This window comes from Pteronotus mesoamericanus, unplaced genomic scaffold, assembly GCF_021234165.1.
Source record: "Pteronotus mesoamericanus isolate MK-2021 breed Mesoamerican mustached bat unplaced genomic scaffold, CSHL_Meso_final contig_164, whole genome shotgun sequence".
Classification (NCBI taxonomy): Eukaryota; Metazoa; Chordata; class Mammalia; order Chiroptera; family Mormoopidae; genus Pteronotus; species Pteronotus mesoamericanus.
In genome coordinates, this window is record NW_026555065.1 from 23,258,569 (window position 1) to 23,273,826 (window position 15,258).

General features: G+C 40.8%; 1 protein-coding gene across 2 annotated transcripts; it reads left to right on the forward strand.

The window, feature by feature from the left end:
• The first annotated feature begins 1,894 nt into the window (after nucleotides 1–1,894).
• Nucleotides 1,895–15,258, forward strand: NDUFAF1 (NADH:ubiquinone oxidoreductase complex assembly factor 1). Of its 2 annotated transcripts, none has more exons than XM_054565121.1 (5): nucleotides 1,895–1,999; nucleotides 7,651–8,301; nucleotides 11,234–11,419; nucleotides 14,405–14,479; nucleotides 15,022–15,258. In XM_054565121.1, exons 2-5 carry the CDS (start codon nucleotides 7,726–7,728, stop codon nucleotides 15,175–15,177), a joined length of 993 nt encoding a protein of 330 aa, XP_054421096.1. In that variant the 5' UTR covers nucleotides 1,895–1,999; nucleotides 7,651–7,725; the 3' UTR covers nucleotides 15,178–15,258. The 2 variants fall into 2 exon arrangements, with proteins under 2 accessions (XP_054421096.1, XP_054421097.1); XM_054565122.1 differs by lacking the exon at nucleotides 1,895–1,999 and adding an exon at nucleotides 5,288–5,304.

The following is a 15,258-nucleotide window of genomic DNA, read 5'->3' on the forward strand; positions in this document are numbered from 1 at the left end:
TGACAAGACAATTGTTGCAACTGAGCCTCAGGAACAACTCGCACTGGCAGAATAAATGCTGACTGAATCTTATTTTATCTTCCCATTCCTGCCTCTCTCAGAACCTTTATTTTATCTTGCTGGAAACCAATTTTCTTCACAATATGAGCAGGTAGGTCAGGAGCTCCACAAGAGCCACTAGGACTAAAAGGGCTCTTCCCAGTTTTAGTTCAGAAAATTCCTGGGAATAACCTGATTGGCCCAGTGCAGACCAAGTGCTTATCACTGGACCAATCAGCTGAAGTCGGGGGAGTCTTGTAAACATCTGAGACCAAACTTACCTGATGCCAAAGAGGGAGGAATGCTGAACAGAGAAAATACTCTGTTATGAGGAGAATTCAGTGTGGTTTAGGCAGATATCAGCTTGGATGAGAAATTGAGGATAAATGTGAGTATTATAGATGGAGTAGGATATTACAGTGGGTTTAGAATTTATGTAGTGGGACATGAGCCAAAGGAGTATGGTTGTTAGCTTGGGTGCCTCATTTTAAAATGTAAGTAGACAAACTGTTGTGTCCAGAGTGGGGCAGTTAGTAGACTGAATGTAAGTTGTATGAGAGCAGTTACTATCTGGGTTTCACTGGGTTTGGAGAGAAGGAGCAAAAGATCAAAGACAGCAAAGAGAGCTCCGTAGGATTTAGGGTGGGTGAGAGGAGGTCTTAGGAAGAGAAGTCAAGGATAGGCCAAGGATTTCCAGTTTAAGAGGATGTGGTCATTTACAGAAATAGGGATGATAGAGGAGGTAAATATGATAGTTCAGCTTTCGACATACTGAATTTGAGATGCTAGTGGTATATCCCACTGCTGGAAGTGCTATGAAGAGGTTTGAAATGCTTACAGGGGTCTAGCGAAAGAGATTCTCACAGTCTCTAGATAACTCATATCTGAAACTAGAAAAGAGGAAGGTGCAGTCTGGGTTTTGGAGACAACCCTATCTAAAGTTGTTGGAAGAGAAAGAGGAGTCAGTGAAGGATGCAGCTAGGGACGGTTGGAGGAGGTAGGAGAGTTAGACAGGTGTAGAGACTAGAGAAATCAAAGCAGAATTTCAAGTAGTAAGAGGTGGTGGCGTGGAAACGGGTGGTGAAGGACACTTGGAAAAGGCAATTATATTTGGTGAGGTATTTTCCCAACCCTGGAGTTGACTGTCAGGGGCTACAATTCTCCTTCAAGCTCAACCCTCAATTCTGCTAGCACTATGCTAGGTGCTGAGGACAGGAAGAACACAGCCTGGACCCAAGAAGTTTACAGTGTGTTGGAAGAAGTGAGAAGTAAATGAATAATTAAGATACAATGTTGAAAGTCCTTTAACAGAGGTGTGCACAAGATAATAATAGAAGCACTGCGGAGTGGGCGACCCCACCCGGCGGGATAGGGAAACCGCTAGTAGGACCGCCTGCTGTCCTGGTGCGTGCTGGGTCACCAAAGATTTCCTCCGGGGCACTTCCAGCAGAACCAGTCCTCTGAGACTATAGCTCTTGGGCGGCTGCCGGGCGATGGGGCGCGAGGGGACTCTAGCGCCTCTGGGCGAAGGAACTTTAGTAATATCAGGGTCCTATTTGAAATATGGGGCTGGAATTTGCAGCCAGAAGAGGGGATGCAGGAAGAAGAGCCGAATAACTTGTCTAAATTCTCTCTTTCTTTAAAAAAAATAAATAAAAGGGTAGGAAATATCAGGAGTGGTGGAAGCCAGACTCTTTAGAACACTAGTCGATGAAAAGCTTCAGGTCGCCTGGCTTGGGGGTCCTCGTTACTATTCCAAAGCCTCCTCATTGGGCCGGAACTCTATCAAAACGCCTGGTTTGGCGCCGGATTGTGAAAGCAGATGGACTTACACGGGGAACGTGGATTACCCGGTCGGGAAAAGCTGGGGACCCGGACGGAAGCCCCTTCTCAGCTCCGGTGGAGGCTTTAGCCTCGGTCCGTGGTTCCGGGACGTGCGAGGGCTACACAACCGGAGCAGGTGAGGGGTGAGGGGACCACTTCACTGCAGCATGGCCCTGACCGCTCCCCGACTCGGACCGAGAGCTTAACGCCAGGGTCCAAGAGAGTTTTGCCACTTACTAGCTGTATGACCTCGGGCAGTTTTATTTTGGAACATTCGTTTTCTGTCTATGTAATTGAAATAATAATAGTATCTCTATCGGGGCTGTTGGGAGGAGTCAGTGAAAATACACGTAGAACAGTTTCTGGCACACTGCCCCATTTCACTGTGTGGGTTATATCGCCTTCAAAAGCCCCCCCCCCCCCCCTTCGAGTTGGATCATCGGTTAATGGGTTTGACTTTATTGGTAAAACTATGAAACAAAACATTTAAAATTAAAGTATTATTAGAGAAGTAATACTACAGAGGGTTTGGAAAATAGGGTGAATATTACTCAATCTCATCATCCTACATGAGGCTTTAAGACTTGAATTCCCCACCCCTGCCCAAATATTTTTTTCTGTGCATTTTTAGACTTGTAATGTTAGCATATATGCAATTTTGATTCCTTCTTATTTGCCACTTCCTGAAGGCTATGTATGGGGTTCAGGAGAATCATTTTTATGACTACAAATTTCATTTTATGGGTATATCAGTTGTTTCCCAAGTTCCTGTGTATGTAGAGATTAACTCATTTAAGTACTGTCAGTGAGGGAAACTTAAATATTACCTATGATGCCTGGACATCAGATCAACTTTTTATCTTTCCTGGTTTTCTTCTGTTTTTTAGAAAAGGTTTTATTTATTTACTCTTAGAGAAAGAGGAAGGGAGGAAGAGAGGGAGAGATCCATTGTTTGGTTGCTTCTTGCAAGACTCCCAACTGGGGACCCAGCCCCCAACCCAGGCGTGTGCCCTGACTGGGAATCAAACCAGCGACCCCTTGCTTCTCAGGCTGGCACTCAATCCACTGAGCCACACCAGCCAGGACACTTTTCTTCTATTTTTAATTCATGTGAAAACATTGTTTGCATGGTTTTCATTTATTCACCAAACATCATTGAGCATCAGCTATATTCAAGCCATAGTTTCTGAGATTAAGGGGGTCAGGCTAGTAGGTAGATAAAAGCAAGAGTCTAATACTAGACTCTTGAGGATTGTGAGGTATGCACAGGTTCTTAGGAGACTATACAGGAGGAGCAATGTCAATGTTGTCCACAGTCGGAGGCCACCAGGAACATGCCTGTTGCCCCGAAAGTTGGGTTTATTACTCCTTGTAGTGAAGGAGAACACACATCATGGGAAACCATGGGGAATCTCAGTAAGAGGGTGATAGAAGGGATTTGTTACAGACATGCATCACTTAACAACGAATACATTCTGAGAAATGCAACAGTAGGTGATTTTGTCATTGTTTGAATGTTATAGAATGCACTTACATAAACCTAGATGGTATAGCCTGCTATACACCTAGGCCATATGCTATAGCCTGATGCTTCTACCCTACAAGTCTGTATAGTATGTTACCGTACAAAACAACACAAGATTAAATCAACCACAAGAAAAAATGATGCAATCAAGAGGTGTGGTAAACACAAGAGGTAATAGGCTGCTGATGGTGTAGCATAGCATACAGTTTTATGGCAGACTTGTTTTTGTTTTGTTTTTTACACAAGTAGAGTACACTCTAATGACAAAAAAGTATAGTATAGTAAATAAAGAAACCAGTAACAGTAGTTTATTATCATTATCAGGTATTAGGTACCATATGTAATTGTATGTGCTATACTTTTATATGATGGAAGCACAGTGGGTTTGTTTACACCTGCATTACCACAAACATGTGAGCAATGTGCTGTACTATGACACTGACATTAGGATGGCTATGATGTCACTAGGTGATAGGAATTTTTCAGATCCGTTATAGTCTTACTTATGGGACCACCTTTGTATTCTTGGTTTTTGTTGGGTTGGCCAAAAAGTCCGTTTAGTTTTCTGTAGAATAAAATACATATTTTTAATTTTCACCAATAACTTCATTGATTCAGGTATTTTGAGTATGTCAGCTGTCTCCTGCATGATATAACATTGATTATTCTCAATTAATGTCTCAATTTAATTGCTATCGACTTCAAGAAGTCTACCCATCTGACCATGGAGCGTTGTTCAGTGAAAAATCTCCAGTATGAAACATTGCAAACCACTTTTGACATGTTCAGTCAGTCACAGTACGCTCTCCATACACTGCACAAATCTTTTCTTGTGTTTCAGTTGTGCTTTTACCTTTCTTGAAATAATAAAGCATAATACACTGAAAATGTGTATTTTATTCTGTCTTCAATGTTAAAATGGCTACACAAAAATTCATCAATTTTGATAACTTTTTAAATGCACAGTTGATATGACAGCTGGCACAATATAACAAAATTGTCTCAAATGAAGTTGAAGACAACTAAGCGCTACTAGAGCCATCATATGGAAAAAAAACCAAACTTTTTGCCCAACCCAGTAGTTGACTGAAACATTATTTGTACATGACTGTATTGGATTTAGGCTTGTGCTAAGTGATTTTGGGGAAAGTAGTCAGGAGGTAGGGGTAATTCTATGATTCTCTTAAATACCACCTAGGAGAGAATCTTACCTGTCTGGAGTAAGGCTAATGCCATGACTGGTCAAGATACAGCAGTCATATTAGCCAGGTTAGTAGATTGTTTGTTGGTACTTTTGTGGTTTGAACAGTTTTGGGTTTTTTCCTGTTTTCAGATACTATTACGCTGGTTTTAATAGAGCTGAGGGTATTGCCCATGGGCATAAGGAGAAGTTAGGTCAGGGAATTGGGCACATTTTGGAGGGCCTTGTGTATCATTTTAGGAGTTTGAATTTCTGGGGGAAATTGCTGCATTATTCTAAGGGGCCATCACATTTTAAGATACCCGTTTTGTCAGGCAAAGGGTAAACTGGAGGGAGATCAAAGTCAGGGAGATGTGGTAGGACTTTGCTATTTAAAGGGTATTCTATGAGCCAATAATAAGGGAATTGTCTGGGAGCTTGTTAGAAATGCAGAATCTCAGGCACCATTCTATACCTAATAAATGAGAATCTGCATTTTAACAAAATTGCCAGATTATTCACAGGTACTTAAAAGTTTGAGAAACCGTTTGTTAGGAGAATTACAATAGTCCCAATAAGAAACAATAAAGCATTGAACCACAACACTGGTGGTGGAAGTGGAGAAATTATTTCTTCAACAATATCAGAAGCCTTCTGCATCCCTGACACCACCCTGAGAGTTGGAAGTGCCAAAATGAAGATAATCTGTTCCCTGAAGACATTTCCAGGCTGGCGGGTAAGACTGATGAGTGACATTGTCAGTAAACTGTAGCAGGGAAAGTGAAATCCCAAAATGTGAGAACACATCAGAGGGATGTGGGTTTTGGTGGAGTTGAGTAGTCAAGGAAGGGTTCTTGGAGGATATCTGAGTTGAGTTCCAAAGGATAAATTAGCCAGGCAAAATCAGTAGAGGGCATTCCTGGCCAAGAGCAGCAATGGGCCAAGGCCCGAAGTTCAGAGAGGGAGTCCTGAGTGGTGCTTGTCGAACCACAAGTGTGCTCTGATTAGAGCACAGAGCTGGTGTGACTACAGGTGAGGCTGGAGAGGTGAGCAGAGGCTAGGTCTTGAGGAGTCTTGTAGACCCTGTGGAAAAAGTTGGGCTTTATTTTTAAGACCATGAGGGAGCCTCCGAAGGGTTTTAATCAGAGATCTTAAATGTTAGTTTTGTATTTAGGCTCTCCGAGATGCTGAATGGTGGGATGAGATAGGGGTTGCATGCCTGGAGGCAGGGAGCAGGGTGCAGCTACCTAGGAGAGGGAGGGTACTGATTCACCTGATGCGGGGAGTGAGGGAGGACGGGCGTTCTAGAAAGTACGACTAGTCTTATGTTGTAATTAAAATAGCCTGGGTGTCATTTTGATGTAGACTCTCAGGCAACTGAGGCAGGTGAATTGGATTTTGGCATTGTAGAGGCTTTTTTTTTTCCTTTTAAGTTTTCAGTGTTCCATTTAGTTTCTCATTCAGTATAGTGTTTTGACTGGTGGGTAAGTTTCCGTTTTTATTTTTCCTCTCTCCTGATTGCTAGGGCCAGGACAGGACAAAGACAAAGGAATTGGCATTACATATTTTATTACATATTTTAGAGGTAGTTGGAACAAGTAGGAGAGGGGACTATTTAGTCTTCCTGGTTCTGGCTGTACTTCCTGCCAGCACTTATTATATGTTGCTGCTAAGAGCAAAGTTATTATTTTACTAGAGCTATAGAAGTTATATTGCTAATCCTTTACATATAGGGAGGCAGCAGCATCAAGTGGAAGGACTTCAGGCTAGTGGTCTGGTTCTTGCTTCTTTACCATTAGCATTGTGAGCTTAGGCAAGTCATTTAACCAATTTGTGTCTGTTTGCTAGAGAAGGGAAATATCTGCCTGCCTTGTCTTACAGGAGTCATACATGCATTAATGAGATAATATATGTTGAAGTGACTTGAAAATATTAAGAATGGTATTTAAATTGGATGGTATTTTAGTGCTACTGTTGTTTAGTTTCTATCTTTCAGGAGCTCAAATAGTGATTGATAGTCAAAGCCGTTACTCAAAGTGTGAGCCTTGGACTAGGAGCTTGTTAGACATGAAGAATCTTGTTAGACTTACTGTATCAGAGACCCCTCGTATAGCCACCATTGCATCTGATCTTCAGAAGACTCCTTTAAGGTAGGTAGGGGAGGTGTTAACACAGCCTTACCCCCAAGGAAACAGAGATCTCAAAACATCAACTGTTTTACCTGTGGGTAGCTTTGTTAAGTTTAGCCACATGAGATTGTCAATATTCACAGTACTCACAGCCCAATAAGAGGGCAGAGCCAGGTATAGGGCAGATCCAGGTGCTAAGTCCAAGTTTTCTAACTCCATATTCAATGTATACTGTAAGTCCCCCTCTTTTTTAAATGAAGTGCTAATATGTCAGTTAGCCTATGTCCCGGAGTGAATTAGTTAAATACTTTATTTTAGAAACCAGTTATTTCTTTAAAAATCCAATCCTGGTGGAGTCACCAAAAAACAAACAAAAAAATGAAAGCAACACCCCCCAAAACAAACAAACAAACAAAACCGAGCATAAAAGTTTGTTTTAAAGTTGACACAATCTCACTCTGACTGGCGTGGCTCAGTGGGTTGGGTGTCGTCCCACAAACTGAAAGGTTGCCAGATCGCTTCCCGGTCAGGGCACATGCCTGGGTTGCAGGCCAGGTCTCTGACTGGGGGTACATGATAGGCAACTAATTGATATTTCTCTCTCACATCCATATTTCTCTCCCTCTCTTTCTACCTTTCCCTCTTTCTAAAAATAAATAAAATATTTTTAAAAATTGATACAATCTTATGAAACACATACTTGAATTATTTTTGGGTTGATTATAAATTCCATGAAGGGAACCTGTGTTTAAATTCATTCTGGTATTTTTTTACAAGGCAGTGGGATGCATTATGTGCAGTGCAACCAATGTTCTCATAGTTAGCCCTGGGTAAATGCTTATAGAATTAGGAAATAAGTTCATGAATTTCACAATACATGATCCATGTTGAATTTGAAATTGTGATGTATTTTTTGCTATACTGGTAACTCTTCAATGTCTCTTCTATTATAGGTTGAATTGGGCTATTTGCTGAAGCTTCTTTCCTTGGTAGCCTAGGGATAATTTACATTCTGACTTTTTCTTACCATGGCTTTGGTTCACAAATTGATGAATCGCACTGACAGTCTTAGAAAATGCCTGAAGCTAAGTGATGCCTCATGTCCATTTTTGAATACTCGCTTTGCAGACTATTGTTCCAGTAGTCTTCAGAAACCAGTGGCTACTCCTGGCAAAACTTCCGCTCAAAGGAACACTGAAGGGGGTTTACAAGGAGATCACCAGAGAGAAGTTGCTTTGGATATAACTTCTCCTGAGGAGAAGCCTGAAGTTAGTTTTGATAAAGCAATCAAAGATGAAATAAAAGACCATTTTAGGCGTTTGAAGGATGATATCGTGAATCATTGGATAGGGCCTGAAGGCCGCCCTCTGCATGAGGTCTTGATGGAACAAGCCAAAGTAGTCTGGCAGTTCCGTGGAAAAGAAGATTTGGATAATTGGACAGTGACTTCGGATAAGACAATTGGAGGCAGAAGTGAAGTGTTCCTGAAAATGGGCAAGAATAACCAAAGTGCACTGCTGTATGGAACCCTGAGCTCTGTGGCGCCTCAGGACGGGGAGAGTGGTCGCAGTGGGTACTGTGCAATGATATCCAGGGTTCCAAGGGTAGGTTAGGCCCAGGAACCTGAGTTTTGTAGTGAACTGGGGTGAACTTCATTGTGGCATGAAATGTAACCAAGAGCTTTTGTTTCTGAAAATGAAAACACGTAGCATCTCATCTTGTATGGGGTTAAATAACTACTTCGCACAAGTGTAAAGCTGAAGGAGGGGAGGTGGTTCGTGAGGAGGGTCTAATCGTTTCTAGGCATCACTTTGGGCCAGAGTGGGGCATTCTTATGTTTGGGGAGCCCTGAGAGGTTAGACAATTGAACGATGGTCTGGGGATGTTTGTATTTCCTCTGACGTAGACCACAGACCCTGTAATGGCCAGGGGTTCCTTAGAGTTGATGTAGGATCAGCTTGTGGCTTTTTCTTTTTTAATTAACAATTTTAGGGTAGTTTTATAGTTTTACAGAAAAATTGCAAAGTAGTACAGAGTTCCTATATTGCTCTTACCTAGCTTCTCCAGTTGTTACCATCTTACATTGCTATAGTATATTTGTCACAACTACGAAACCAACATTGGTACATTACTATTAAATAATTCCAGACTCTATTTGGATTTTACTAGTTTTTCCACTAATACTGTTTTTTTGATCCAGAATCCCATCCAGGATCCCTCGTTACATCTATTAATCATGTTTCCTTAGTCTTCTCTGGTCTGTGCCAGTTTCTTTTCTTACTTTTCATGAGGATTTGAGAAATACTGATCAGGTATTTTGTAGAATGACCCTCAATTTGGGATTTTCTGATGTTTTTTTCCTCCTGGTTAGACTGGAGTTCTGGGTTTTCAGGAAGAATGACACAGTTTAAGTATCCTCATCACATCATATGAAATGTACATGCTTAGCAGCATGACTTACCACTGATACGTTAGCCTTGATCACCTGGTCAAGGTAGCATTTGTTAGGTTATTCCATCATTCAGTTACTTTTTTCTTCCTTCTATACCATATTCTTTGGAAGCAAGTCACTATATGCACCCTACTTCCAAGACAGGAAGGGTGTGGGGTTAAGTTGTATCTCCTGGAAAGTGCAGTATATACATAAGTTATTTGGGATTCTTCAGAAAGGAAGATTTGTTTCTTCTCTCACACTATTCATTTAGTATGAACTCACATTTTGGATTATAATCCAATAGTATGTTGTTTATTTTGTTGCTCAAATTGTTCCAGCTTTGGCAATTGGGAGCTCTTTCAGGTTGGCTCCTCTCCCTTTGATCGGCCTCCATCCTTTTGTTTTTTGAGCACTTTTTGGCTCTTCAAGATGTTCTGGCTCATCTTGTATTTTCCTTGTCCCAACGCTATAATAAGCCATTTCTTGAAGGAGCCCTGGTTCCTTTTTTATGGAGAACAATATTAAAAACCAAGATCTGGGTATTGTGTGTGCTTGTTGCTACTGGGTTGACATTAAGTCCAGGACATCTCAGTAGACATAGCTAGGAAGTGTATGTACACCTAACAACCTGTGGAAACACATGTTTGTAATTATTTCTATGTCCATATTAAGCTAAATATGAGTTCATACTAATGCTCTAAGATTCAGTACTATATGGTTCATTCTAGCCTTCCCCTTCTTGCTTATCTGTAAAACAGTGAGAAACATCTCCCATCATTTAAAATCCATTCACTTACTACTTTAACCCCAATATACATGTAAAGCAGTTTCAGAATTTTTAACCCATAACCCTGTGAGACAACTTTACCAACTAGAATACAACTTCTTCAGCCTTACAGTTTCCAGTCAGAGCACTATTTTTAAAGTTACTTAGGTCAGTTCATTTATTTTGCCACTGGCGTATGGCTTTTTGCAAATTTGCTGACAGGATATTTTTTCAGGGCTGCCCTGGACAGGTTTCCATGCCTGGCCTTGGCCACAGCCCCTTGGATATTGTGCTGTAAAGAGAAAGACAAATGTTAGGAGCAGTATTAGGTTCTCTCCAGATAATGAACAAGAAAGGTAGGTATTCTTTCAAAAGCATCAAACTATGCATACAGGATTTTTTTTTTCGGGCCCTGAAACCTACAAAATGGATTTAATCAGTCCATAGTAGAAAATAATTCTATGGCTAGATATGCACTGTGGAGTAATGGAAAATATTGATAATGTTTATTAAGTATACTCTGCCCGTCCTTGTGCTGATTAGCTTATATGCATTGTCCCTTTTATTCCTCACAACAACATTTTAAGGTATGATCATTCCAATTTTACAAATGAGGAAACTGGGGCTTGAGGAGATTTAGGAACTTGTCCAAAATTATACAGCTAATAAATAATAGTTCATATCTGCACACTAGTTTTCTTGAAATCAGATTATCTCTGAGATTGCTATAAATAAGCTCCTTTGGAAATTAACACTAAATTCCACTTTGAAAGAGAGACAGTATAGATAGTTGTTAAGAACACAGATTTTGGGGTTAAAGAGTACTGGATTTGTCACTTTCTGAGTGCTCAGTTTCTTCATCTATAAAATGGAGTACAATGATCGTACCTATCTCATAGGGCTGTTGTGAGGATTAAATTTTGCAAATTTAACATAAGTTTTCAATGAATGGTAGCTGTTGTTATAAAATATCAATTTTAAAACTTGAACTCTTTCATAGTTTTTTAATTTGTGTGAAGGCTGTTGTCATCAAATGGCCTATGCAGGAGCCATCGCTCCATTGGACCAGGGAAAGTACATAACAGTAATTCTTTTCCATTCAGTGACACAAGTGAGTGCCTACGCATGTAAATACTGTCCTGGGTCATTCGTGTCTTGAAATTACCTTAGAAACATATAACTATGTTAGTAAGGAAGTATTATCTGCTTCCTTATGGTAATAAAGCTGAAAAAGAAAAATGGCTAGTGGGTCCTCTTGTTGCTACAAAAGGTGATGACTCACACTCTGCTAACAGTGGAAAATGAAGTGAAATTAACTTTCCTTTCTGTACATTAGGGCTCTTTTGACATAAAGAGATCTTATGATTGGTCCCAGTTCAACACTCTGTATCTCCGTGTCCGTGGAGATGGTCGGCCTTGGATGGTGAATATCAGGGAGGACACAGATATAATCCAGAGGAAGAATCAGATGTACAGTTACTTCATGTTCACCCGTGGGGGGCCCTATTGGCAGGAGATCAAGGTAACAGCACAAGTCTTTACTGAATATAAAATTATGACTTTTGAGATCATGGTTACATTGTAGTTTTATTATTTTTTATTTTTTATTCTCTATTGGAAGGTGTGGGAAGGAAATGAAGAGGACTTGGGGCAAGATTTACATAATTGACTTTTTCTTTGATTAATATAAATATTAGTCTACTAACCAGAAAATATTTTTGATACGAATATGACCAGGTGCATGTTAAGTCGTGGGTACATCTCTGCTTTGTGCCTAAGTAGATGTTTCTTTTTTAAGTTTCTGCTGTATCACCTCTTCAAGGCAACTCTACTAAGCTGATATCCCTAACTTAGGGGAAAGGCTCCCTTAACACCTGACTGGTGTGGCTGAGTGGATTGAATGCCAGCCTGTGTACCAAAGCATTGCCAGTTCGATTCCCCGTCAGGGCACAAGCCTGGGTTGTGGGCCAGGTCCCCAGTAGGGGGCATGTGAGAGGAAACCTATCAGTGTATCTCTCACACCATCGATGTTTCTCTCCCTCTTTTTTCTCCTTTCCCCTCTCTAAATAAAATCTTTTAAAAAATTTAAAGAAAAATTGCATTCTTTGTGCATCTTCTGTACCTATTTATATTTTTAAAATTTAGGTACTGGAGAGCTTCCATATCACTACATGGAGTTATTTTTCATCTTTTTTTTATATTTGTTATGTGGATATCCCATTGTTTTGTTTTTTCATATTTGATTTAAAAAAAATTAAACGTTTTTTTTTAAAGGTGAAAGGAGGGGGAATGAGAAGAAAGGAAACATCAATTAGTTACCTTCCGTATGCACCTTGACTGGGGACTGAACCTGTAACCCAGGCATGTGCCCTGCCTGGAAATTGAACCAGCCACCTTTTAGTATGTGGGACGACATTCAACAAACTGAGCCACACAGGTCAGGGCCAGGGCAGATATCCTATTGTTGATTGAATGAATCCTGTATTGATAGTCACTTGGGTTGTTAACAATTGCTATAGTAAATATTTTATTAGTTTTTTGAGGCATTTAAGAAAAAAACTGGAATCTTTTCTATATCTTACTTTTTCATGAATCAGAAAAACATACATTTCTGTATGTTAGTCTCATGCACATGCTCTGGCTAGTGCTTATGTAACGGGGCACAGCCAGGGCCCCGCCAAAGGGTATTTGTAACGGGGTCCAGAGATTGGGGTGTCCAAGAAAAATATATTCTCCCCACCCCAGGGCGGGCCGCCATGGAGGATGGAAGCCTTGAGCAGGGCCATTGAGAGTCATTTTGCATGTCAATAACAGGGTAGCTTCATTCCTCATTTGCAAAAAGGGTTATTTTGCCTATCATGAAAGCTAATCAGGAAGGTTAAAATAGACTTAATAAAGAATGTAAGGAGGAGAGAGGAGAGGCAGGGGCTTACAGCAGAGAAAGGGACACAGACTCTGGGGAACAGTGTGAAGACCACGCGGGAAGGAGGAGGGGAGAAAGGACTCTTGCTAGTGGGCCATGAGAAGGTGCCACATGGTTATGGATTAAGAGCTGGAGATCGCGGCGACGCAGTAGATGGTGCTGAGACCCGCGAGAGGCCTGCCTAGCAGAGCCCCGGACTTCTGTTCTTCTTCTTCTGAAGGACGGTACCCCTGACTGGCCTGACAGGGCAAAGGGGGGAAGGCAGGACGGTGTGTGTGCTGGTGGTTGTTTTGAAGGAATTCTGAGGTTTAAGGGTGACATTTAGCCATTAATCAAACATGTATAACTTTTGAATAAATAGTTCCTTTTCCTTTTCACCAAACTCTGCCATTCAAAGCCATAATTCCAAGGGCGGCGGGTGAAGGACGCACAACCGAGGGGTCTCAGGGAAGCGGGGGGTCATTTCGGTAATAGCATCTGGGCACCCCCCCCCACCCCCGCCACGGGTCCATTTGTTCAGTAAAACTTATCCCTCTGTTCCTGTTTTACTTCTTATATCTTACTTTTGGACTAATATATTGTGGAGGTCTTTTTGTTGTGCTATTAGAAAAAGCTATATCGTGATGTATTTGTCAGAGTTTATCTGAAATATAAATTCCTAAATGTGAAATTGGTAGGTCAAAGTTATGGCATTTCAGATTTTGTTAGTGCTGTTTTCTATTGCTACATAAAAACTTACCATAAACTTAGCAACTTCAAAAACATATTTGTTAGCTCATAGTTCTGTAGGTCATAAGTTGGGACACAGTAGATCTGGGCTCAATGCTCAGGGCCCTATAAGGTTGTAATCAGGGTGTTAGCTGGGGTATATTCCTTTCTGGAGGCTCTGGGGAAGAATCTTCCAGGCTCATTCCTGTTATTAGCTAAACTCAGTTCCTGTGATTGAAGGGCTGTTGTCCTGTTTCTTCACTGGCTGTCAGTTGGGGAGCCACTCTCAGCTCCTAGAAGCTGCCTGCATTCCTTGCCACTTAGCTCCATCAATCTTCAAAGCCGTCAGTTGAGAATCCGGCACCCCTCCCCCTACATTGGATCCCTTTCGTGCTTCTACTCTTTCACCAGTCAGTCCCTTTTACGGGTTCAAGTGATTAAGTCAGGGCTATAGAAAATAATCTTCCTTATATAAAAGTCAACTGATTTAGGACCTTCTGCAGCTCCTTCATAGCAACACTGAGATTAGTGTTTGAATAAGTTGAAGAAGGTGCACACTAGACTTTGGAAATCTTGGGGACCGTCTTGGAATCCTGCCTACGACAACTGCCAGCTGCCCTCTAAGAGTTGGAATAATTTGCACTCCTACTAACAGTTTATAAGTGTCTGTTTCTCTCCATCCCGTTTTTCTATTGGGTTGTTTAATCTTTTTCTTAGTTATATTATTTGTGATCCAAATGACTAGCCATTTGTCATAACTGCATATATTAAATAATTTGAGAATTAAACTTAAACTACTACTCTTATCATTGCAGTTACAAAGGCCTCAGTTACTTATATTTTGGCTATGAAGTAAATGGTTTCTTCTTTCTTCAGATTCCTTTCTCCAAATTTTTCTTCTCTAATCAAGGAAGAATCCGGGATGCCCAGCACCAGCTTCTTCTTGATAAGGTAACATTTTCCTCTACTTTGACTCAGAACTATATTATCTTTGGTGAAACAGAATTCCTGTGAGGATGAGTTCAGTCCATTTTTGAAGGCTGGCAAATGAAAGGTGGAAATTCCTACTCAAGGCCACCCCTGTAATACCCGTACAGATGTTGACACGGACCTATCCTTTGAACCAAACCCATCTGAAGAATTTCATTACGGTCTTTTCAGCATGCCTACATTTTATTTTAGCTTTAAAATAAGAGGACAGTATTAAGAGTTCAGGAGACCTTCAAGAACCTCCATTAGACATGTGTTGTCTTTATTAGTCTTCAGTGATACCACATTAAAGGAAGAGAGGAAGGTGAATGTGGAAAGAAAAGTAGCCCTGTACTTCCTCTTATAACATGCTACAGCATATGAGAACTATGCTATACTTGTTAAGGGCTGATAGTATAAAGACCCAGCTATAGTAATCCCCTCATAGAATGGAAACTGGAGGAACAAACATCAGTACATTTAGTGCATGCGATTTTGATCAATTTCTCTCATTTTAAATTTAGATCTCTTCTATCGGATTCACCCTGGCTGATAAAGTGGATGGTCCATTCTTCCTGGAAATAGATTTTATTGGAGTGTTTAATGATCCAGCCCACACAGAAGAATTTGCCTACGAAAATTCTCCAGTGCTTAGCCCTAGACTTTTTAAACAGCGATAATGTGGTAGTCTTGTATTACGAAACTAGGGTAGTCGTTTCTATGATCATACAGAGACAAAATAAAGCATCTCTTTAATGGCA

Bases quoted from the DNA above. Each gene is read 5' to 3' on its own strand.
- NDUFAF1 (XM_054565121.1), top strand. From the start codon at position 7,726: ATGGCTTTGGTTCACAAATTGATGAATCGCACTGACAGTCTTAGAAAA. The intron at 8,302-11,233 runs GTAGGTTAGGCC...TCTGTACATTAG, and splicing joins TGATATCCAGGGTTCCAAGG to GGCTCTTTTGACATAAAGAG. The intron at 14,480-15,021 runs GTAACATTTTCC...TTTTAAATTTAG, and splicing joins ACCAGCTTCTTCTTGATAAG to ATCTCTTCTATCGGATTCAC.